The following is a 23,178-nucleotide window of genomic DNA, read 5'->3' as shown; positions in this document are numbered from 1 at the left end:
CCAGAGGCAGAGCCAGGCAGCTCTGGGATGTTACCAGAAATGAGGAAATCATTCCATAAATGTCACTTCTTCCCCTGACTGTCTGCAAACAGACTGCCAGAGCTTTCCAGCGCCCAGAAACACGGATCCAGTGCCATTTCCTAATAGCTTGGAAAGCATCTGGAGAGCAGAGCATATTTCTTCATTACTGGATTTGTTCTCCTTTATGCTGCCTATCATTTACTGTGATAAACACCTAAGAAGGGCAATTAATTACAAAGAATTAATTTAATATAATGCTGCTAGTGCCCTGGAGGGTCAAAGGAAATTTATGTTCCCCGTGCAACACAAACAATGTTCAGAAGCGTAACTTCAGTCAGGAGAGAGGCAAGAAACATTTACAAAACGTTTGCAAAACGTTTGCAAAATGCAACCTTGAAGTAGGGCAGAGAGACTGGATTAAAACAAGAGATCTTTTATTGTCTTGAACTGCAGAGTGTGATACAGAGGAACTACATGGATTTTCATTCATAGAAAAAAAAAAGAGAGCCCTTTATTTACACAAGTGTTCAAACTGCCCATGGTACCTAACAACAACTCTGGGTTCTCTTCGTTTTGCTTTGTTAGTTATTCCCACCTAGATGGAGCAAGCATTGGTCAGTAACACTTAGAAAAACATGGAAGAAGCTTTTGGGCAGGAAAAAAAAAAAGAATTCTGTTCTGAAAGAACCCAAATCCTCATGGGCATTTCACTGTAACAAAGCCACCAGAATAATTACAACCAGTCACTGACAAAAGGAACAGTTTTCAGTAGGGTCTCAGCAGCCTAATCTCAGTCTGTCTTTATTTCCCCATCTAAGTAAATATATCCTGGACATGCACAAACTCCACATGGATGAAAAAAAAAGGTAGAAATTTATTTAAAAGTAATTGTGCTTTTATTTATAAAAAAAAAAATTTACAATCAGACACTGTCCTGCTGTGTTTCCAAAAGCATGGTTCTCTTAAAAATGACAAAATGTAGCTTATTATTATTATCATTATTATTATTATTACTTTGTCTTTATATTAATAATATTAATCTTATGCTTAACTTTAAAAACATACTGCTTTCCCTTCCCGTTCCCTCCTTCTCTGTGGTACTTGATATATATAAACAAAAGGCATTCAAACCACCAATTATTTTCACTTATAACTAATAATAATAATAATAATAATGACAATTAATCTTACACATTTCTGTGTGTAAAATATGGCTGGTTCTAAAACAAACTACCAATGTACAAAGCTGTTCTCCCTCCCCTCCCCTGGGCCACCCAAGAGATCGTCAGATGTTGGAAGAACTTTATCCCAGACGCTTTCTGGCAAAAAAATTAAAACCAAAAAAATTAATAAAACAACACAGAACCCTTGAGATCGTTGTCTTTGGTGTGGAGGACGTTCCTGGTGGGCAGCTGGAGCTGCTCTGCTGGAAACTCTGGGATGCTTTAAGGCTGTTTTTGTTTGGAATGCTGCAAAGCCTCTGCCGGGCCACGGCGCACCGATGCTTTGGTTCCAGTCCCAGCTCCTCACACCCCCAGGCCAGCGATGCCAGAGGGTCTCCCCACACCCCCCTCTCCATCCCCTCCCCAGCCCCTGCCCGCAGCCCCCGGGGCTCTACGCTCGCTTCCGACGCCCCTCCAGGTTCCGGAAGCTGGAGGGTCTCAGCTTCATCTCTGCAAACTGGATGGAATACTCGTGGCCCTTCCAGTGGAACCAGTTGACGCCCTGTGAAGGCAAAGGGCAGAGGTTGGAGGTCACACTTTCATTTGCTGCCCCTGGTTCAGACTGGGCATATTTCTGGTTTGGGCACAGAGGCACCACAAAGTGGAGGAGCTTTGGGAAGCACAGGGGCTGTGGAAAGTCCAACCTGTACAAACCCACCCACATGAGGTCACGGAATCATGGAAACACACAATGGATTGGGCTGGAAGGGAGCTTAAAGATTGTCTTGCTCCAGCCCTGCTGTGGGCAGGGACACCTTCCCCTGTCCAGCCTGGCCTTGGGCACTGCCAGGGATCCAGGGGCAGCCCCAGCTGCTCTGGGCACCCTGTGCCAGGGCCTGCCCACCCTCACAGGGAAGAATTTCCTCCCAGTATCTCATCTAAACCTATTCTCTGTCAGTGTGAAGGCATTTCCCCTTGTCCTGACACTCCAGGCCCTTGTAAACTGTCTCTCTCCATCTTTCCTGTCAGCCCCTTCAGGCTCTGCAAGGCCACACTGAGCTCACCCCAAAGCTTCTCCTCTCCAGGTGAACAATGCCAGCTGTGCCAGCCTTCCCTCCCAGCAGAGCTGCTCCATCCCTCTGATCCCCTGGTGCCTCCTCTGGATCTCTGCAGCAGCTCCAGCTCCTGCCTGTGCTGGGCCAGGGCTGGGGCAGCTCTGCAGGTGGGCTCTCACCTGAGCACAGGGCACAGGGGCACAATCCCCCCTGCCCTGCTGCCCACGCTGGGCTCAGCCCAGGGCAGGGGGTTCAGGGCTGGGGCAGCTCCAGCTCTCACCCACAGCACCCCCAGCTCCCTCTCCAGGGCTGCTCCAGCTGCTCATCCCAGCCTGGATTGGTCCTGGGGCTTCTCCTGACCCAGGGGCAGCACCTTGAGCTTGGTCTTGTTAAACCTGTGTCCCTCAGAGCTGTCCCTCTTTGCCTGGCTTTCATGGCAGGAAAAATATTTTTGCTTCACATGTTGAAAACTACAATTATTCTCTGCACACTTGGGGTATTCCCTTGGAAAATCAGACAAAGCCAACAAGACTCCACCAGCTGATATTAAATCCTTGTTTGTGACTGCCCCTACATTTCCCCATGTTCCTGGAGAGTGGGAGGAGGGGATGCTGTGATTTTTGTCTGGCTGAACCATCAGAAAAACACACAATTGCAATTCCCCTTCCTCTCATGCATTAGAGAAGCCTTCAGAGCCAAACTCACCTGACTGTGGCTGTTGTCACCATATCTGCCCATCAGGTTGACTCGGTGACAGTTCTTGTACCAGAAGGCTCCTTTGTATGACAGAGCACAGTTGGTGATGGCAGAATCGTGGTCCTTGTCAAAGGTGGAGAAGGACCTTCCATTGTGGTAGGTCATGGAGTCACCTGAATGGGGGGACAAAAGAAAGAGCAAGGTCACTGGGTTGCCTTATTTAGATTGCATGGGTGTGCCCATTCTGCAGAAAATATTTGGACTGTGTCTGTCTGCATCTAAATTTTAAAAAATTGACTTGTTTTAATACAGAAGGAAATGCACAGTTTTTGGTTTTGCAGGCACATCAAAATATTTTTTCAGGTGGTCTCTAATCCCCAGTATATGAGGTGTTTTTTTTTTTGTGCAGCTCATTTTCTGTACTTGCTAAAAGCTGGATTTTACAGTGTGGACAAGCCAAGACCAAAGAGGTGTTCACAAGGAAGAAATCACGACCAAAGTCTCCACACTGACTGAATCCTACTCGTGGTAGCAGCTACTACTACTCTGCACTAGACAATTTGCCTTAAATCACAGAATCATGGAATGGTTTGGGCTGGAAAGGACCTTAAAACTCATCTCATTCCACCCCTGCCATGGCAGGGACACCTTCCACTATCCCAGGTTGTTCCCAGCCCTGTCCAGCCTGGCCTTGGACACTGCCAGGGATCCAGGGGCAGCCACAGCTCCTCTGGGCACCCTGTGCCAGGGCCTGCCCACCCTCCCAGGGAAGGATTTCATCCCAATATCCCATCTAAATTAAATAGACATTAAATCTGCTGCTGCATTTCCTGTCTATCTCTGTAGTCTGTGTAAAAGCTCTTGTGCTGGTCACAGAGCTCACCTCTGCTCTGGTTTATGCACCCAGCAGTGTGAAATGATCTCCTTTTAAAACATATTGTTAAACTGGATTTATCTCTTAATCCTGTGAAGCCCTGAAGAGGACTCACCAAGGGCTGCAGGGTTTGCCCCGGTGTGATTACAAAAGGCAGATGATTTGTTCAGCAAAATCATAAATCACATTACAGCAGGCTTTGCTGCAAATTCTACTGACAGGAGAAGAAGCTGTGCCAGGCTATTATTGGCTGTATAAATGACAGCCAAGATTGGCCAAATGAGATATATTGTGGTTTAATACACTTGTTTCAATGTTGCCATAAGCAGGCCATAAAATATGGCACCAAAATGCCTGGAGGATATAAAACAGAAACATAAATATGTTGGTATGTTTGATTTTTGAACACCTCACTGTCCTGGGTTGTTAAGATGTGGTTTGGGGGGGTATGTATTTCCCATCTGTCAGAGCTGGGGCAGTTCTCCTCTGTGCATTGGGCACTTTTCTTTATCTCTCCCACAGCCAATCCTCCCTCCAGGAGATCTCTGCTGTTCATGGCCACTGAGTGTCCCTGCATGGCTGAGAAAATTCCAGCATCCCATGGGGAGAGGCTCTGCCCAGGGCAGGAGCCAAGCATTCCTACCTGGATCCAATCTGCCCTTGGAACAGCACAGCAGCCTTTGCCCACTGCATTCCCAGAGGAGCAGCTTTCTGCCCCCCTGCATTCCCAGAGGAGCAGCTTTCTGCCCCACTGCATTCCCAGAGGGAGCCCAGGCCCATCTCCAGCAGCCCTGGAGCTCCAGAGGAAAACTCCAGCCTTGTCCAGGATCCTGCTCCAGCAGAAGCACAGCTGGCACTGCAGGAGGGCTGAGCCCCCATGGAATGGCACTGCTGCCACACCCTGACCCACAGCCTGCCAGGGCCTGCTCTCACTCTGGCAGTGGTGTTTTGTATTACTGCATTTTTTATTTTATTTTTAAAATTTTTCTTCCCTAATAAAGAACTGTTATTCCTATTCCCATACCTTTACCTGAGAGCCCCTTAATTTCAAAATTATAATAATTCAGAGGGAGGGGGGTTACATTTTCCATTTCAGGGGAGGCTCCTGCCTTCCTTAGCAGACACCTGGCTTTTCCAACCAAGACACTCACACAGGAGAGGCACGTGCTGATCTGCAGCATCCGCACGGTTGCCCTGAGTCAGCGGGGAGGAAATGGGTCATTGGAGGGAGGGAAAGCCCGTGCCTGCCCTCACCTGCGGTGCCGCTGTAGCCATCCACGCGCAGGCGGTAGCGGCTCTTGGCGTCGCCCACGCTGAAGCGGTCGTACGCGGCGTAGGCCGTGTCCCCCTTGTCCCTCAGGTCCACCCGCAGCTCGTACTGCCCCTGAGAAGTGATTTTGTGCAGGTTCTCCAGACCTGTGGGCAGGAAGGAATGTTTGTCTTGATGCCGAATGGATTTTTTCCTTTTCTGTATTCTCTGTATTTTTACACATGTATTTGGAGCTCTGTAGCCTATTGTTCCATTCCTACTTAGTTTTCCCAGTGCTTTTCCCTACCTTCTCCCTAGGCAGAAAGACAAAACACATTCCAAAGCCCCTATCCCATCTTGGTTCTCCCTGGGAACCAACACCAAAAAAATGCTCTTTGAGACCCATTTTCATCAACAAAGTTCAGTTCCATCTGAGGGGGGAGGATTTAGAGGGGGCTCAAACTGTGGGGAGATTGCATCACCACTTGTGCCTAATTGGTGACTTTGTCAATTATGCTAATCGGTTAAACTTTTAAAAACTGTGTTCACCCCATGGAGGAGGGGCTTTTGTGGACATTTTCCATATTCACCTCTAGAGGCCTCCAATAAAGATCAACCTTTACATTATTCCTATACTAATCTTATCTCAAAAATGTGTTGTTTGATTCCCAGGCTCCTTAAGGCATCAGTCTCTCCATGTTTTTTCTCTTCTGTGGTGGGTTCAGTGCTGGTCACTGAACCCAAAGCCATTCAACTGCCCCTGGACATTGCTGAAAGAGAGAAGTGGCCAGAGCTCTCCCTCCCATGCAAAACCACACCATTATTCCACAAACGGGGCCATACTGGACTGTTCAAATGCAGCAGGACACCAGCACTGGTGGGGACACTGAGCTGGTTCAGCTCTCGGGTGATGTCAGCACAAAAGCAAATAAATAGTCCCAGGTTGACTGGGAAAGATCTTCCCTTCAAATCATAAAAACAGGTTGGGCAAAACAACCAAAGTTGTGCTGTATGATCATCATCCTCAACATCATCATCATCTTTCATTTACAGCCAGAAAAATGCAACGCAGCCTTGGAAAATGTGGAGAGTTTACTTCTATTTTACCAAAATGTGAGTTTATGACTTCTATTTGTCCTGTTTTTCCTCTCTGGATTGTAAACCTTTGCTGCTGGGGGTGTCCCAGGAGGACAGGAAGCAGAACCTGTTTCCCAGGTCACCTCTGATTTCTCCCAGAGCCCCAGTGAGCATCGGGTAGGTTCATTTGGTGACCCCAACATGACATCCTTTGACTGCAGCTGGAGGTTCTGGCCCTTTCAGTCTCCCTCATGTAGGGTGTCCCTGGCTCCTTTTCTCCTGTTCCCCTTTGCAAATACTCCTTCCAGCCAAATGGAGGCCTCTCAGTGGCTCCTGGACTTTTGGGCTGTGTTTCTGTTGTTTTTTTTTTTTCTTTTTTTTTTTTTTTTTTCTTTATTTTGTTTTGTTTTGTTTTGTTTTGTTTTTCCTTCAAAAATACAAATTTTCAGCACTTACCTATCCAGAATTCATCCTTAGGATCTCCAAATCCTGCCACATAAGTATTCCAGTTCTTGTAGAAATCTTGCTTTCCATTCTGACGCCTCAGGAACACCTAAAACCAGGAGATGGTTATGGACACACTGCCCTGGCCAGAGGGAAAGAGCGTTTAAAACACAGAGCTCAGCATTGCTCCTGCCCTGCCTTTACCCCTCCCTGCAGAGCCTCACTGCAGGGACTGAATTACACCCAGGCTCTGGGGTGCTCCATGTAGTTTTTAAGTCTCCAGTTTCTCTGTTGGGATCCCAGGATCCCCTGCATGACGTGGCCTCTCAGTTCCTGCTCTCTGCCCTTTTAAATCCATCCTGCAGTTCTGGATTTCTCAGCCAAGGGTTTTTCCACCCCTCATTTCCCAGCCAAGCATTCCTCCAGCTCCTCCTGCCTTTCTGTGCCCTGGGTCCCTTTGGCATGTTCAAATTTGGGATGTCAGTGTGGAGAGGTGGCATTTACTGCCATTCCTTTGTTGGCTGGGTGGGATGTGTCCCTTGCACAGTGGCCGTGGAAGCCACTGCACCCTGTGGCTGCTGAACAAATGCTTCCCCTGGGCTGTGCTTTACCCTCCCTCACTCCCTCTCTCAATTCTACAGAATCAGTTCACCCTTCCCTCTCCCTGTTGATTATTTAGAAAATGTGTTATCCAGTATGGTCATTTCAGCAGCCCTTACACCAGTGGAGAGGGATCAGGGTGAAGACCCGTCCTTTGGAGACACCTCTCTCTCCTCCAACTACAGAAAGTAGTGCTCTGGGCACTGGAGTGTCCTACCCAGGATAAAACTCCCCAGATTTATAGACTAGACAGCCCCACTGTGATAACAACACCCTGGGGTGCCTGGATGAGCAGGAAGGGATGTGCTGCCCTGCCCCATACTCACGATCCAGCCGCCCCCGTCCTCGCCCATGTCACAGAACACTTGCAGAGGCTGAGCCTTGTCCCCATTCAGGTAAATTGTGTAGAGCCCAGAGGTGGTTTCTCCATTCAGCAGGGCCTGGGAGCAGTCCTTGGGGTAGGGATAGAGGAGCCCAGCTGCACACACAGGGAAGAGAAAGCATTCCTTAGGAAATCAGCAGTTACAAGGAATGTGCCAAATGCAGATGGCTCAGGAAAATCCCTTGTGGGACAGCTACAGATCCCAGGAACAGGTTTGTAATTGCATCCTGCATACACAACATCCACAGGGTACAGCTGGTGAGGTGAATTCTTCTTTTGAATGTGGTTTTTCCCATCTGTCTACACTTCTGGAAGTGCTGGGAATGTGAGATAACTACTCCCTGCTAGGATGGGAGTGCATCCTCCAGCTAAAGGCTGAAATTCAGGAGCTGTGTTACAGCAGCTTTTGGGGAAAAATAAATCTACCAATCTCTGATCATGTGACAGAAAAGGGAGGGGGATACAAGGACAGGACTTCAATCAAAAATAAATTAATTGTGAGTGTTTTGCTGGCAAGGACAATATTAAATGTGCTATAAAGCTGCACTCCTAAAAAACAAAGCAAACAGCAACAGCTGAAACTGCAGGAAAAGGTTGTTAAGCTTTTTTTTCTTACAACAAGCCAATAAAAATCATTGCAGTCAGAATAATTTCTAATCTCCCCAAAATATTTTCTTTCTTTCTTTTTATTTACGCAGGTCATTAACTTTTTCAGCCAATTAAGTGTTGCTCCAGGTGTGTCCATAGGAGAGTTTTTATCTGTGGCTTCTCACAGAGTGGCTGCTGATCCTTGCCAGTGTTACACATCCCTGCCTGTGCTTCAGCTCCAGAGAATTTCACACAATCATGGCATTGTTAAGGTTGGAAAAGACCTTTAAAATCAAGTGCAGTCATTAACACAGTCCCACCACCATGTTCACCACCATGTCCCCAGGTGCCACCTCCTCAGGTATTTTGAATACTTCCAGGGATGGGGACTCCAACACTGCTCATTCCAATTCTTGCAACTCCTTCCATGGAAAAATTTTTCCTGATATTGAATCTAAACCTCCCCTGGTGTGACTTAAGGCCATGCAAGTTTCCACCAGCTTTGGGATTTGGAGAAAAGTGACTCTACAGTCACTTCAGTGATTCCCTGTCACTAAATAGACACAAATGTATTTTTAAAGTTAAGACCTGGTTTAAGCCTCTGTCTGACTGAGTCCGACACTGTTCACATGGCTGAAAGGACCTGGTCAGTCCCTGCTCATGGTCAATTTGCCAAACATCACCTAAATGCACCCAGATTTAATTCCTCTCCTGTTTCTGGATGTGTTGGTGAGTTCATCCTGCTCTGCACAAGCAGTGACAGGGCAGACTCGGGGCTGGGTGACTTCTGGCAGTCCTTGGGCTGGAGTTGGTGCCAGCAGCAGGAGGGGGAATGGGGATGACTGAAGGTCCTGCTGGGCCTGAAAGGCTGAAAACTGGGAAAAGTGAGACAAATGACAGGCAAAGTGTCACAGCTAGTACAGAACAACTCCTTTTTTTAATGTCAGCTGTGAAGTGACCTTCAGAGAAGCCAATTTATCCTTGCAGAGCTGTCCTGTTGGGCTGGAGCTGACGTGCAGAGGGGCTTTGAGACAGCCCATCTCAGAGAGAGGAGAAAAAGCTGCCCAGAAATCCATCTCCTCAGCCCCCAGCACTGATTTGTGCCTTTGTGGTTTGCTTCATTTCAGCTCCAAACCCTGATTTGTTTTCCCTGCTCGCTGGGATTGATACAGGGAGAAATCAAGGTGTCAGCTGGATTTTAAAGAATTCCTGCTGATATTTCACATGGATGTTTCACCAGAGAAAGGACTGTGAGGGTGATGTGGATGGATATTGGAATTTCATCCTGCCAAGGGGGAACAGGTCTGGGGGAACAGGGACTTTGCACCAACACTAGAAATGGATCAAAATCTTGTGTGGGGTCTGCGTGTCCTCATAGCAGAGCTCAGCAGAATTTAGATTATTTTAGCTGTGTTTTAATGTCCTTACTGGTGGTGAAAATGGTCTGGATGGTTTTGCTCCTCAGGGCCCCACTCAGGGCCTGCAGTTTCACCGTGTACTGCGTGGAGGGGCTCAGCTCTGTCAGGCTGTAGGAAGTTGTCTCGGGGTTTAGGATGACTTCCTGTGGAGAAAAGAAATAATACAGGGAAATCTCAGGGAAATAAATCATAATGACCAGAATGGTTACATATTTTAGTCTGTCACATTATTTTTTGTCATAATTATTGATGGTATCTTTAACCATCTAGATTAATTAATATAAAGCTACTCCTCTAAGATTTTTACCAAGCTAATCTTTAGAAGTTCAATAAAGCCTGCCTGGAAATGAGTGTTTACCATCATAATGTACAAGCTGGGAGGTTTGAAAGCAAGGCAGCATAAATGTTTACATGTCCTGAATGTACAGGTTGTGAAATTCATAAAGAACTGGGAAACTCATCCTTTAAAACAAGGAAATGCTGCACTCCAGGCTTTAAAGGGCCATTTTGCTGTGACATTAAAAGATTGATTTTGTGTGCTCGGGGAATTTGCCTTCCTGAAAATTAGAATCCTCTCCATTGATCCAGGCTGGGCATTCAAAATTTTCTTTTTTCTGGGATTCACATGATTCATATTTAAGCATTTAGGGTAATCTAATTATGTAGGAACAAAATAAAATTATAGAAGAATAAGAGGTACTTCCACAGGCAGTTCATCCTTCCTTAGACACCCCTTTGCACAGGGATTCCCCTGAATTTAGAAAAGTGAATCAAATCCTTTGGGGGTGTGAGTTTACTCCATGATACAGGTCTGGGATGAAGGAAAATGTTTGTGCTTTTATCTGTATTGAGGAGGGATGAAAGGCAAAATTCAGTCTTCAATGGAGCTTCTGTTTCAGGGTAAAATGTACAAAAGTCCTTTAACATCTTTTAAGTGCATTTGTGTTCAGTCTAGCATTGAAAAGGGCAGTGAGTATTTTTAAATTTAGTGTTTAAATTAAGGCACATGATTATGTTGCATTGCTGGACACTTCAGAGCATCTCCACTGCCCAGATTTGAGGCACAGCCCCTCAGGTTTATTTACCTTGACTCTGCCATCAATGGATTCATAGATCAGGAGATATCCAGTGACTGGAGCACGGGGAGGCCTCCAGCTTATCACAGCTGCTTCTGACTGCACCTCAGTGGCACTCAAATCCCTTGGAGCATCCAGCCCTGCAGGAGGCACCACAGCAATTACAATCACATCCATACAAAGCTAATTCCACTGGTTATCTTGTGGGCCATATATTAAAACAAGCCAGGAAAACAAACCTTCTCTCCAGAGAAATTTGAAATGAAAAAACACTTCAACCTTAACTTTTGTGGTTAAGAATTAATATTCCCATTGATAGTTTAAAATAAAGGTGTTAACTCTATCTAAGTTAAAATATTGACTTGTTCCAGGCACCTTATTTTATGAGCAGTTGCACTGAAATGTCTTTTGAGACAAAACTGTGCATTTCATTATTTCTCTCAAGAAGACAGATTGGTATTTACATATTCCCAGGAAATAAAACTCTGGTTCCAATTATGCTTTTTTTAGAATAGAAAACCTTTATAGAATAGGAAAACTTTTCCTGCTTGGCCTGGCTCCAGTTGCCAGCTTCTCTTCCCCTCTGTGATTATAGGACTGGATTGGTGTGGCTCCCTAATTAATACCCTGGGACAAGCCAAGGCAGGAAAATGAGAACCATCCCTGTTTCCATTGATGCTCATGGAAAGCCAGGAGTGTGAAACCAGCTGGGCACCTTCAGGAGCCAAAGAAGAGCTCGTGCTCCTCTCTATGTGAGACTCTGCAGAACTGGTGATCTCATATTTTGGTCCATTTGCATATTGCAGTTAATTGTCAAATTCCAGCTTTAGCCCATGCAGTCCCATCCTGCTTGTTTTTCTCTCTCCAGCCCACGCTGTCTGTGCTCCTGGGCCTGAGCTTTGGATCATTTGTCCTTGGTGCCCAGCTGGAGCAGGAATTGTTTTGTGTCCCTGCTCTGTGCACAGAGCTCACCATCCCCTTATATGAAGCCCAGACCCACAGACTAAAGCAGCACAGAATGTGGGGAAAAAAAAAAAAAAAAAAAAAAAAAGCTAAAACCTGAGGCATCAGTGACAGAAAACCATCTCTGGTCAGCCACAACAGGCTCCCACTGGAGAAAGATTGATGCAGACACCATTGAAATTCAGGTTTCCAGTGAAAAAGGCGCCAGAGGAGCACAGAGCAGTGGGACTAGAAGGGCTGCAGCTGTGGGGTGGGATGGCACCTGTGGTGAAGTGGGTGGAGAGGGTCTCGCTCCTCTGCGTGTCCTTCTGCGCGTGGACGCTCAGCGTGTACTCCGTGGCAGGCTGCAGCCCCTTCAGGTCATACTCCACCGTGTTCCCTGAGACCATCTGGGTCACTTCTGGCTCTGAGAACAGAACACAGCAGAACAGAGATGTTGGTGTCATTCAGACACATCAACTCTGTGCTCCACTCACTGGTTTATTTTATCCCTACTTGGTGCAAGTGCAGAATGCTAGAAGCTCGGAGCCCATGGCTGTGCTGGCATCTCTGCTGAGTCTGGGTTCCACCAGAGCCCTTTCTCTAAAAGTGTGAGCTCTCTCTAGTGTTCACAGGAATTATAACACCGCCTCTGCTTCCCAGGAATCTCTCTTAACTCTGTTCCCGGCTGAATCGAGAGTGCTGAATTAAGACGATCAATTTTTAAATGCTTCCAGCAAAGCCCTTTCTCTAAATAACATCCCCGAGGCTGCCAGAGCTCAAGGGGCGTTTGGCCAGCGCTGCCAGGGATGCCCAGGGTGGGGTTGTTGGGGGGTCTGGGCAGGGACAGGGGCTGAGCTGGGTGATCCTGGTGGGTTCCTTCAACTCTGGATATTCTGTGATTTTCCTGGAGTTACAATCAGCACCTCTTGAGAGCTTTAAGCCTTCAGCTCCCCAACCCATTCCCAGCTCCTCTCACCTGTCTCAGAAGAGTAGGACACCACGTAGTTATCCACAGCAGCTATTGCTGGCTGCCAGGTTGCCAGAGCCTCAGAGTCTGTGATGTTCACCACTACCAGGCCTGAAGGGCTGTCCAGAGCTGGAAGAAAAACAGATTGAAGGAATTTAACAAACACTCTCAGCTCTATGCAATGCTCTGCTGTAAATTCATGAGAGAAAATGCCCAAAACTCAGTGCAGCTTTTATGACTCCCTTTGGAATAGTGGAGTTCTGCAGGAAAGATGTCAGTGCCTAAGCAGAGACACCAAAACCTCCACTGGAAAGGGAGGTCAGTGCTGGGAGAGATGAAAGTCTGGGAACAAATAGAACCAACCATGTTCTCAGATCACTCTTGATAGCATCAATCTCAACAGCTCTGTCAAAGCTGACATATTTCTCTCAACACCCTCAAATCTGGGTTGTTTTTTAGAACAAATTCAGGAGACAGAGCTGGGAAAAATAACCAAAGTGACGGCAGCTGATGGCCACTGTGACCTTCCAGCAGCTTGTTTGGAACAAAGCAATCCCACATCCCGCCAGGCAGCCAAAATCCCCCCACGTCCTGCTTTGCCTCCTCACAGCACTCCCCTTTTCACACAGGTTTGTGCTCTCCCTGAATTAAGATGGATCTGTGACTCCAGAACAGCTGGAATGGGTTATAAATCTCCTGTCATTATCCAGTACTCATCATCTTGCTCTCTGAATGTTTGTTAGCCCCCAAGAAGAATGCAAGGAGAGATCAGCAGGATCAGAGTGAACTCTCATTTCCTGCAGGGATATTTAAAGAAAAAAATCAAGAGACAGACCACTGAGAAAAATATTGAGAGAATATTGAAGAAAAAAATCAGGAAATAAAATGTTTTTATGCTTAGGATAGTCTGGAACCTGGGACATGTGAAGTCCACAACAGAAACTGGTCTGAACTGCTAGCTGGACTGGCCCTTTGCTCCCTCATCTCAAAAACGGCATTAATTACAAAAAAACCCAAACAAACTTTTGTTTTGTTTTGTTTTGTTTGTTTTGTTTTTTTTTTTCTGATGAATTAGGACTGTAAATACATGATTTGTCTCCACCTCACAGGTTTATTTAGCATTTAGCAAATGGGAGCCTGACCAAATTTACAAGTTCCATCCTCGTGTAAAATGCAAAGACAAAGAAGGAGTGGGAAAAAGAGCTTCCTACAGTTTGTGTGGGCAGCAAAAATGGGATCTTGATGGGTCTGCAGCTCCAGTCTCTGAGTCAGATGATCCATTTAAAGAGCTGCTCTTTCCTGCTTTTATATTATTACCTGTTTTCAGGATGCCAGAGACGGGCTCGCTTTCTTCAAAGCCTTTCACAGAGATGACGCTGACATTGTAGTCCACACCTGGGACCAGCTTCACCAGCTTGGTCCTTGTCTTGCTCCCGTCGACTGTGACAACATTTGGAGTACCTAGGATGAGGCCAAATGCCAAGGGATGAGTGACACAATACTCCAGGAAATGCTTGAAGGGTGTTTTTCAAGTTAAAGATATTATGGCCACCATGGATGTGCTTCTACAGCAGGAGAGGAGTTTTCTCCAGTTAGTTACAGCCACTGGTGTCAAATATTGTTGCCAGAACACTTAAATGCAAATAGCTGTTTTGTATTCAATAAGAAAAATTAACATTTTTAGTGGAAGGTGTCCCTGTCTGTGACAGGGAGTTGGAATGAAATCAGCTTTAAGGTCCCTTCCTATGCAAACCATTCTGTGATTTCTGTTCAGAAAAATACAATTTCCCAGAAAAGGTGTAAGCAGAAACCCCAGCAGTCTCTGCCTGGGAGTTCAAACACTGTAAGGACAGGACTTGCAGATTAGATCTGCCTTGTTTGTGGTGAGGGCTGGAAGATTCTCCTTTACCCTCCTCATTTAGAATAAAGATACAGTATATGTTATTTTAAAAGGTGCTCTGTGTGTGGCTGAGGACTTCGCACCCATATTTACTCCAAATCCTGGGTTTATTCCAGGAAAGCACTTAGACAAGTGCCTAACTTTATGACTGGATTCCTTTTCTTCTGTGGGACCACTGTATTTAAAGCTGCACGTGTGGTTCCAGGCTGCATTGTCTAAAGATCTAAATCTTTCCTTGGCTCAGTCAACAGCAGTAGTTTTGTTGGTGCTGATGTCTTTAGTGTTTGTTCTTTAGCTGTTTCCCTTCAGAGATGTCCCTAAATTAGGTTAAAAATCTGTTGAGGTAGAAGAAGTTTTTGAAGTTGGACACTAAAACGGAATGAGACAATGTTGGGGAGCACTGAATAAATCACTGCCTTGAAACTTTATTATAACCATGGGTTAGGATTATTATTTCCAAGGGCCATCTCTTCCAGTGTGCTCAGCTCATGAAGCACCTACAAAATAATGACAGTTTGGAAACTAGTCCTTGCTGAGGAGGTTCACACAGAGACTTATTAGGAGTACAGCCACTCCAGCATTCACCTCTGGGCTGCCTTACAAGCCCTGCCCATGGGGTGTGGACACGGTGTCCAAAGGTTGGCTGCACACCCTCATTCCTGAAGAAGAAGAAGAGATGATCTGTGCAAGATCACCTGGGAGATGCACTGGAAGGAGGGATGGCAGCCCAGCAAACCCTTCCTGCTCTCCCTGGCACCCCTGGCCCAGCTCACCTCCCGTGACGGGGACGTAGGAGATCCGGAAGTTTTCCACGCGGGAGCGAGGGGGGGTCCAGCTGACTGTGGCAGCATTTTCCGTGATGTCAGAGAAAGAAATTCCCTTGGGAGAGCCAACCGCTGTCAGGGGAGAACAGAGAACACACCACACAGGAAGAAAAGGTAAATCATTTGTTTATCAGTCCTTAATGCTGGAAAACTGATTTGTTTTATCACCCTAAACCACGAGCTCCTGCTGTCAATGTTCTGCTCCGAACAACATTATTGCAGGGGGTACAAAACTGAAGGGTTTTTTGTTACAGCAACAACCTATTTGGTCCAAATTTTCCTTTTTTTCAGGACCATTCCAGTATTGCATAGGTTAAAAATACCCAACATGTATCTACATGTTGAAACAAAAGAGATTTCAGTGCTGTAGAAAAGCAGGAGGAAAATGCACAGAAGTGACATTCTGCTACCCATGGGATGCTGTATTTAATATTTTTTCTATTCCAGTTTCACTTGGAGGATTTTTAGACCTTCCACTGAGTCGCAGAGGCCTCTGTGACACACAGCAATGACAGCCATGGACAGATCTCTCTTCCTGAGCATAAAGTTCCTGATGCAGGATGCTCCAAGGAGACCTGGACTCAGGTGTGGGAGCCCATCAAGGCTCCTCTCAAGGACTCACTCCTAGAACTTCTGTTGGCTTCAAACCAGAAGAAACAAGATTTTCCTCCTGGAATCTCTCTCTGAGCCTGTGATTTTTCTTTCAAACATATCCATCCAGAGAACATCCAAGTACAACCATCATGGGGAAGGCACCTGTGGCTCCACTGCAGCTCTTTGTCCTAAAACTCAGCCTTTCCCTGTCAAAACCTTAGCACTGCACTTGCCCACATAAATTAAATCAGTAAGCTGGGCAAACGAAGCCCAAATTTTACCAAAAATAACCCAAACTTAAACCCAACATGTATCTGAAACATTCCAGTTGGAGGCTTAATTAAGATCCTGCAGAACAAGCATGGAAAGGGCTTTGGAAGGACGTGGTGAGGAGATCTGCCACTTCCAGGTTTACATTGAGCATCCCACTTCCAATCTTTCCAGCTTTTTTTGGCTATAACCAAAACAGCCCTGAGGTATTAAAAAATAAACAGCACACACAGAGCAGGCAAAGAGGATGCAAAGAGGAGAGATCCCAAAGATCAGCCACATGAAGAGGAGTGGAGACAGGCTGAGAGCAGGGGAAGGGGGGCAGAGGAGGGAAAAAAAATAGGGTTTGGGCTTGAAATAGCTTGGAAAGAACGTGCCTGCGGGAAAGGAGTCAGAGGCTGTTTGTTCCATGTGTCCCCAAAGCAGCAGGGCACTAAATCAACTGAAAGGCAAGGAAAGAAAAACAACTGAGCTCTCAAGAGAAATGTAAATGATGTCTCTGGAGCTCACTAGAAGTGTTGTGTTGGTGGGGTTTGCTCACATGGACAAGCCGAGGGAAGAAAAGAATTACAGATAAGAAAGGAAGCAAGGTGGGGTTGGAAAAGCTACATGGCACAAAAAGGTGCTGCTGATTTGGGTACAGGCTGAAGGAAAACAGAGAAAATAAAGAAAATGTAGGAAAGATCCAGAAATGAAAATTAGATTGGTTTTGCTTTACATTATAGGTAGCCTGAGAGGCTGAAGAAAAAGGGAGGCGGTGATTTTGGAGACCAAACAGATGGACCAGCACTTGGTTTGCATACACATGGAGAATTTCAGCCTTTCCCAGAAAATAAAATCCCCAATCCGTCCCACTTGGACTCTGCTGTGCACATTTCCAAGGGCCTCAGGCTTGTTTTCTGCACCATGTGAGCTGCATGACAAAGAGTAAGAAGAGCTTTGATGTGAGTTTTCCACATCCCCAAGTCCCCCAGCTGCAGCTTTCCTGGGAGAGAACCTGGCAGGAAATATAATGGACCATCAGAGCATCTGTCCTGGAATGAGTCCCAGAGATGGGAGAGATCTGCACCTTTGAGCACAGGGAAATGAAAAAGAAGTGAATGAAATCATCTTCTTGGGCTACCTGAAAGCCAGAATGAAGCAGGCATAGAAAGCAGGCAGCGTGCTCCTGACCTGGCACTCACAGAGAGCCTCAGGTCATCTGTTGGGCAGGCACAGGTGAATTATCTTTATCCTCCAGCATCATCCCCAAAGAGGTGTGTGAGAGACAGGGAACTCTCCTGAGAGGCTGCTAAAGCACCCATGGAACCTGAGAGAGGCTGGTTTTTTAGGGGTGCTTTTTGCTAATTGTTCTTTCATTTCTAGCAGACTAGAGGAGGATGTTCCCTGGCTTTCTTCTCCCAATCAACAGGAAGCAGCAGGTTGCATTAATCACAAATCAAGAGCATGTGAAGTGTTTTGTGATCATCTCAGGGAAAAAAGTGCTGTCACAATGTGGCAAAACACCACTAGAAGAAGAGGAAAGGAGCAGCATGAGACTCACACCTCCCACAGGGATATTAATTGGACCATAGATGTGTTGTGATCTCCCAGAGGGGTTAAATTGCACCTTAACTGAGATTTTACAGATAAAATTCTAAAAGACACCAACTCTGAGAGGAGCAGTGGATAAATTCCCTCTTCAGGGATAGAAATATTTCCTTGCAACCACACTGGAAATGCTATAAATATCCATATGTTTGTGCAATAATCCGCTCCTAAAAAAGAAATTAGTTGGCTGCCTTAGCAGCCACCCTCCCAACGTGGTGTAACCTGCAGCCCAAATTATTTAGCTGGGTTTTTGTGGCTCTATTGTCCATTATTCATGGGCTATTTACAGCTGACAAACATCTCTTGGGCTATTGGCTCCAGTAAGTGACACGTGCTAAATCTCCCTGCAAGGGCTGCACAGGGACTAGTCATGAGGAAAATGATAACTCTCAGTGGCTTCCCATAAATATCCTGGCAGTCACTGAGGATGGGGACCTGCTGCTAACAAGGGCAGTGGGCTTTAAACATCCCTCTCCATTAGGAGTCAACGTGCAGGAGCTGGCCAAGGGGGGCTGCTATGCTCGTTCTGCTTCATGGAAGTGTCTGGGGGTTGTGAGGGTGGCCTGGCTGTTTGTGGCAGGAGTGCAGCTGGGGCCTTTCTGTGCTTGCAGCTGAGCCCACAGGCTCAGGGTGGAGGGTGAGGGCTCTGAGCTGCCTCAGGAGAAGCTGTTCAACGCTGAGTTGTTGCTGCCTGGCAAATGCCTCCTTTAGGCATTCCTGTTCCTTTGCTCACTCATGGAGCTCAGAATCATATCCTGAGCTGGAGGGACCCCAAGGATGACCCAGCCCAGCCCCTGACCCTGCCCAGACCCCCCACCAACCCCACCCTGGGCATCCCTGGCAGCGCTGGCCAAACGCTCCTGGAGCTCTGGCAGCCTCGGGGCCGTGCCCATTCCCTGGGGAGCCTGGGCAGTGCCAGCACCCTCTGGGGGAAGAACCTTTCCTGCTCTCCAGCCTGAGCTGCCCTGGGCCAGCCCCAGCCGTTCCCTGGCTCCTGTCCCTGTCCCAGAGCAGAGATGGGAGCTGCCCCTCGGGAGGAGCTGCACTCCTGGTGAGATCTCCTGTCTCATTCTTTTCCTTTCCTCCCATAATTAATTTGATTTCATATCATTCATTTTCACATCAGCAAGCTCAAAAATTTTTAAAGACCAAATTTGGCTCACGAGACATTGCATCACATGTTTCAGGTTTGAATGTGTTACAGAATGAAACCATGATTTTGGTGTGGAAAAAAAGATTGAAACACTTCATTCAAAAGTGCCAAAATGAAACGCTTCAATGATGAACCTGAATCAAAGCTTTGATTTTGCAAAGAAACTCCAGTCAATTTGAATTACCCAGCACATGTTGCTCCTGGTAAGATCAGTCTAAATTAATGGTGCTTAGGCCTTTGCTGGTCAAGCCATAAATAAACTTCTCAATGGCCCTGGTGAATTCATTTTGTCATAACTCTTTCCTAGGGAGGTAAACTGTTGTGCAGAGCTGAGATGTAATTAGTCACAGAAATCACTGAAAAAGGCTGATGCAGAGACAATATTTCTTGGCCCTCAAAGACAGTGTTTTAATTGCCACACTCTGCTGCCTAATTCTTGATCATTAAAGTAATTCAATTAAACCATATTAAATAGACAGAGACGAAGCTTGGGAAGCTGGGACTGATTATAAATAACCACACCACACTGAACCAGTGACTTGGACAAGGGACATGCAGGAGACAGTTCAGGACACCTCTGGAACAGCACGAGCTGGCTGTGAAAAGGAGCTGCTGAAAGGAGCAGGGAATGTCACACTTTTCCCACTGCAAAGACAATACCTGTGGATGCTACTGTGTTTACAGGCTGGGAACGTTGTCCACTGCTAATTCCATAGAGCTCAATCTCATATTCAGTGCCCTCTTTCAGCCCTGTTATATCCTGGGTGCGCTCATGGCCTGGCACTATCAGCTCCAGGGGGTCAGATTTCCTTTTGGTGTCCCTGATTTTTAGAACAAAACTGTTGAAAACCCCATCATCTGCAGTCCAGGAGAGACGGAATCCATCTGGGGTTGCGTCTGAAACCAGAAGGTTGTCGACCTCGGGTTCTGCTTCTAAAAAAGGAGAAGATAGCAGTGGGGAAAAAAAAAAAATATTTTTTAATCAGCTGATCAGAGACCTGTCCGAGGTCTGGCTATAGCACGAATCCGACCACAATTCAAAGCAAGGGGAACAATCTGCCAGCTATTAAAAAAAAATAAAAATATTAGTGTTATACAGAACAGGATAAATGTGAGTGTGTGCAGGCCCATTCTAATTTCCATTCTTGAACAGCAAACCACTGCATGGATACACAGGTTTGTCTCCCACATGCAGAGTTACACATGCTAAAGGTGAGTTTCCTGGGCATTTATCCCTCCCTACCTGTGTAACACATTTATGGCCAATAAAAACAAGCTCTTGTTACAGAACTGCATGTCTCTGCTAGGAGGACAACACAGAAGCCACTGAAAATTCTTTTACTCCATGCAAACCCCTTATTTCATGCACTTCTGGCATCTGTGATGATTCTGATGTGATGAATTCTTTACTGTGCTCTTAAGCAGCAAAGGGGAATCATGAAAATTCCTCTCTTAAACAGCACCCGTCAATCTAAATGCAACAGCTGCTGCCTGTGGTTAATGAACCCATGCAAAAGGATCCCAAGGGCTCTAAGTTATTAATTACCTACAAATCACCTCTAACTCATATGGTCAGGCACCGTTAGCTAGAGAAATGCTGCTGGAGTTGTTATGTCCTACAGCACCTCCAGTGCAATCCTTCCTTCCACACACAGCCATTCCTATTTCTTTCCTCTCAAACCTCCCACTAAATGCAATTTTTCCTTCCACATACAGCCATTCCTATTTCTTTCCTCTCAAACCTCCCACTAAATGCAATTTTTCCTTCCACACAAAGCCATTCCCATTTCTTTCCTCTCAAACCTCCCACTAAATGCAATCCTTCCTTCCACACACAGCCATTCCTATTTCTTTCCTCTCAAAACTCCCACTAAATGCAATCCTCTCCCCACAGCTTCACTGCTGCCCAGACAGGAACGTGCAGATAAGAACTGATGGTTCTGGGGCTGGAGAATCAGCCTGCAATCATTTCCCAAGAAAGCTCAAGGGCTGCTGGAAGACAGCAGCTCTGATGTGGTTGGAAGCATGAGCTGCTTTGAGGAGAGAGGTGCCAGCTTTAGGGTGGCAATGATCCCACTGTGGGTGGAACCCACACGGAGAGGCAAAGAGAGGAGGCCATGGGAAGAAGTCCATGGCTCTTCCTGAAGGTCCTGATGGCTGGAACGTGGGAGAATGATGCTGTTGGAGAATGCTGATGTGCCCAGCTGTTAACAAGACGAGCTCTGCATGCAGCCATTCTTCTTTCAAGACTCTGTTAGAGGTACCTGCAAGACCATAAGGAACTTTCACCCCTCAGGCCCCCACATGCTCCTCCACAGGATCCCTCAGAGGGAAACATCCAGTTAAAGGGAACAGAATTCCACTGGTGAACCCATCAGTCACGAGGAGTTACGTGGAGCCACGATGCAGAGAGAAGGATGCAAAAGCCAAGGTTTGCACGAAAACGCCTTCCGTGTGAGAAGGGAAGTGAGAGAGAAAAGGGCTGAAGGGAACAATTTGCTCACATTGAAATACCTGTAACAGCCAGGGCGCTCAGGGGCTTTGTTTGGTGCCCCTTGGCAAACCCATAAAGCAAAACCTCATAGCCAATGCCAGTAATTAGGCCTTTAAGCTTCAGCTCTCTCTGGGCTCCCGAAAGGAGGAACTCTTGTGGGTCCAGCAGCTTGCCAGAATCCACCACGACTACTAGAAAGTTGTCAAAGGCATTCTCCGATGCCATCCAGGACACTGTGAACCCATAGGGGTTCATATCAGACACTGTTAGGTTTTCCAGTGGGGGCATGGACTCTAAAAGAAGGGAAGGTGCAAAAACACACACACACAAAAAAAAAAAAAAAAAAAAAAAAAAAAAAAAAAAAAAAAAAGTGAAAAACATTGCAAATTAGAAAGTGCCACAGATTCCATCAAACAAAAATCACATTTTTCCCCCTAGTGTGAATTTAATAGCCAGGACCATAAGATAAGGATTTTCAATGGAGCTCAATTTTGAATTTTTCTCAAGGATGTCTCAGTACCTCCTCTCACAAGCTCCACTGAAACCTCTCCCAGCTCCCTGAGTAAGCACATTTCTGCTGCTGCCCTTGCACTGTGAGAAAGTTATAACCAAAACTGCTTTAGAAATGCTGCACATAAAGCTTTCAATTATTTTTACTTCTCTCCACCGTCAGTGCTTTAGGGACAAGCCTCAGTTTGGGCATTCACAACTCCTGTATTTCGCTTCTTTACCTATTCCACATGAATATCTCCAGCTTTAGTTTTCAGTGCTGGAGGGGTCAGAGGTGCCAGAACAGGAACATTAATCACTCAGGGTCACAGCCAGTGCAAATCAGCTGCTGCTGTGCTCTGTTGACAACTTAAAGAAATTCCACTGAGGGCTCCTTTTTCACATCAGTGTGACATTTGTCACCGCGAAAAGATATGGAAAATGCTTCAAAATTCATCCACTAAGTCTCAGCAAAAAAAAAAAAAAAAAAAAGGCCAAAGTTTCACAAGATTCTCAGTGTATTTTGCTCACTCAAAATCTGACAAGTCAAATAGGAAGATCAGGTGGCTCTGCTAAGCCCTGGCCTTGATCCTGGAGCCCAGGCTCTGCTTGTATTTCTCCACAGTATTTGTCCAGCCTCGCTCTGTTGGCTCAGGAGCTGATTCAGCCAATCTTCCAACCACTCAAAATCCCACTCACCTCAGAAAACACCAGTTAGTTAAAGGCAGAACCTTCTCCTGAAAAGGGCTTTGGGTTTGCTTTTGACATTTCACAAACACTGAAATGGATTTTGTTAGAACTCGCCATAAAAATTCCCCCTGAAGAGTTATAATTTGGAATTCCTTATGTATTAATATTTACACATTTGAGTACTCAGAGATATTTTTGCATCTTATTTACTTCTAATCAAGCAATCCCCAAGATTCACATACTGGGTAGGTCTCTGGAAGGGAACATCCTGGGACAGGAGGTGTTCCACGAGCCAGTCCTGTCTGATGAACTCCTGAGCAGCAGGCAAATTTCCCCCTCAAACTTCAGGAGTTATAAAAGATTATTAGACATGGGAGAAAGGCTCCAGAGGGGTCTTAATGACAGAATCATGGAATCACAGAATAATTTGGGTTGGAAGGGACCTTAAATTCATCCAGTTCCATGGGCAGAGATAATTTCCACTATCACAGCTTGCTCAGAGCCCCATCCAACCTGGCCTTTTAACTCCCTTTAAACTAATCCTGCTCCTAGGAATTTTTTTAAGGTCAACATTCCTGTTCTGACCCCTCTTTGCACCAGGTTTTCAAACAAACCCAGC

At 46.1% G+C, this 23,178-nt stretch overlaps 1 protein-coding gene across 6 annotated transcripts in view; it reads right to left on the bottom strand.

The window, feature by feature from the left end:
* Positions 1 to 438: 438 nt before the first annotated feature.
* TNC (tenascin C) overlaps positions 439 to 23,178 on the bottom strand; it is a 71,867-nt gene continuing 49,127 nt past the window's right edge. For 3 of the 6 annotated variants that reach the window (XM_053996030.1, XM_053996032.1, XM_053996031.1), the window contains 13 exons: positions 21,401 to 21,673; positions 19,547 to 19,819; positions 15,229 to 15,351; positions 13,873 to 14,016; positions 12,565 to 12,684; positions 11,869 to 12,012; positions 10,653 to 10,783; positions 9,578 to 9,710; positions 7,506 to 7,657; positions 6,592 to 6,688; positions 5,064 to 5,225; positions 2,945 to 3,108; positions 439 to 1,746 (listed from right to left, as the gene is read on the bottom strand). In XM_053996030.1, coding sequence (XP_053852005.1) covers positions 1,636 to 1,746; positions 2,945 to 3,108; positions 5,064 to 5,225; positions 6,592 to 6,688; positions 7,506 to 7,657; positions 9,578 to 9,710; positions 10,653 to 10,783; positions 11,869 to 12,012; positions 12,565 to 12,684; positions 13,873 to 14,016; positions 15,229 to 15,351; positions 19,547 to 19,819; positions 21,401 to 21,673 — 2,027 coding nt within the window. In that variant the 3' untranslated portion in view covers positions 439 to 1,635. The remainder of the gene's footprint in view (positions 1,747 to 2,944; positions 3,109 to 5,063; positions 5,226 to 6,591; positions 6,689 to 7,505; positions 7,658 to 9,577; positions 9,711 to 10,652; positions 10,784 to 11,868; positions 12,013 to 12,564; positions 12,685 to 13,872; positions 14,017 to 15,228; positions 15,352 to 19,546; positions 19,820 to 21,400; positions 21,674 to 23,178) is intronic. The other 3 variants (XM_053996033.1, XM_053996034.1, XM_053996035.1) reach the window with 2 other exon arrangements.

The sequence above is a fragment of the Vidua macroura genome, chromosome 21 (genome assembly GCF_024509145.1).
Source record: "Vidua macroura isolate BioBank_ID:100142 chromosome 21, ASM2450914v1, whole genome shotgun sequence".
Classification (NCBI taxonomy): domain Eukaryota; kingdom Metazoa; phylum Chordata; class Aves; order Passeriformes; family Viduidae; genus Vidua; species Vidua macroura.
This window is presented reverse-complemented; position numbering and strand designations above follow the sequence as displayed.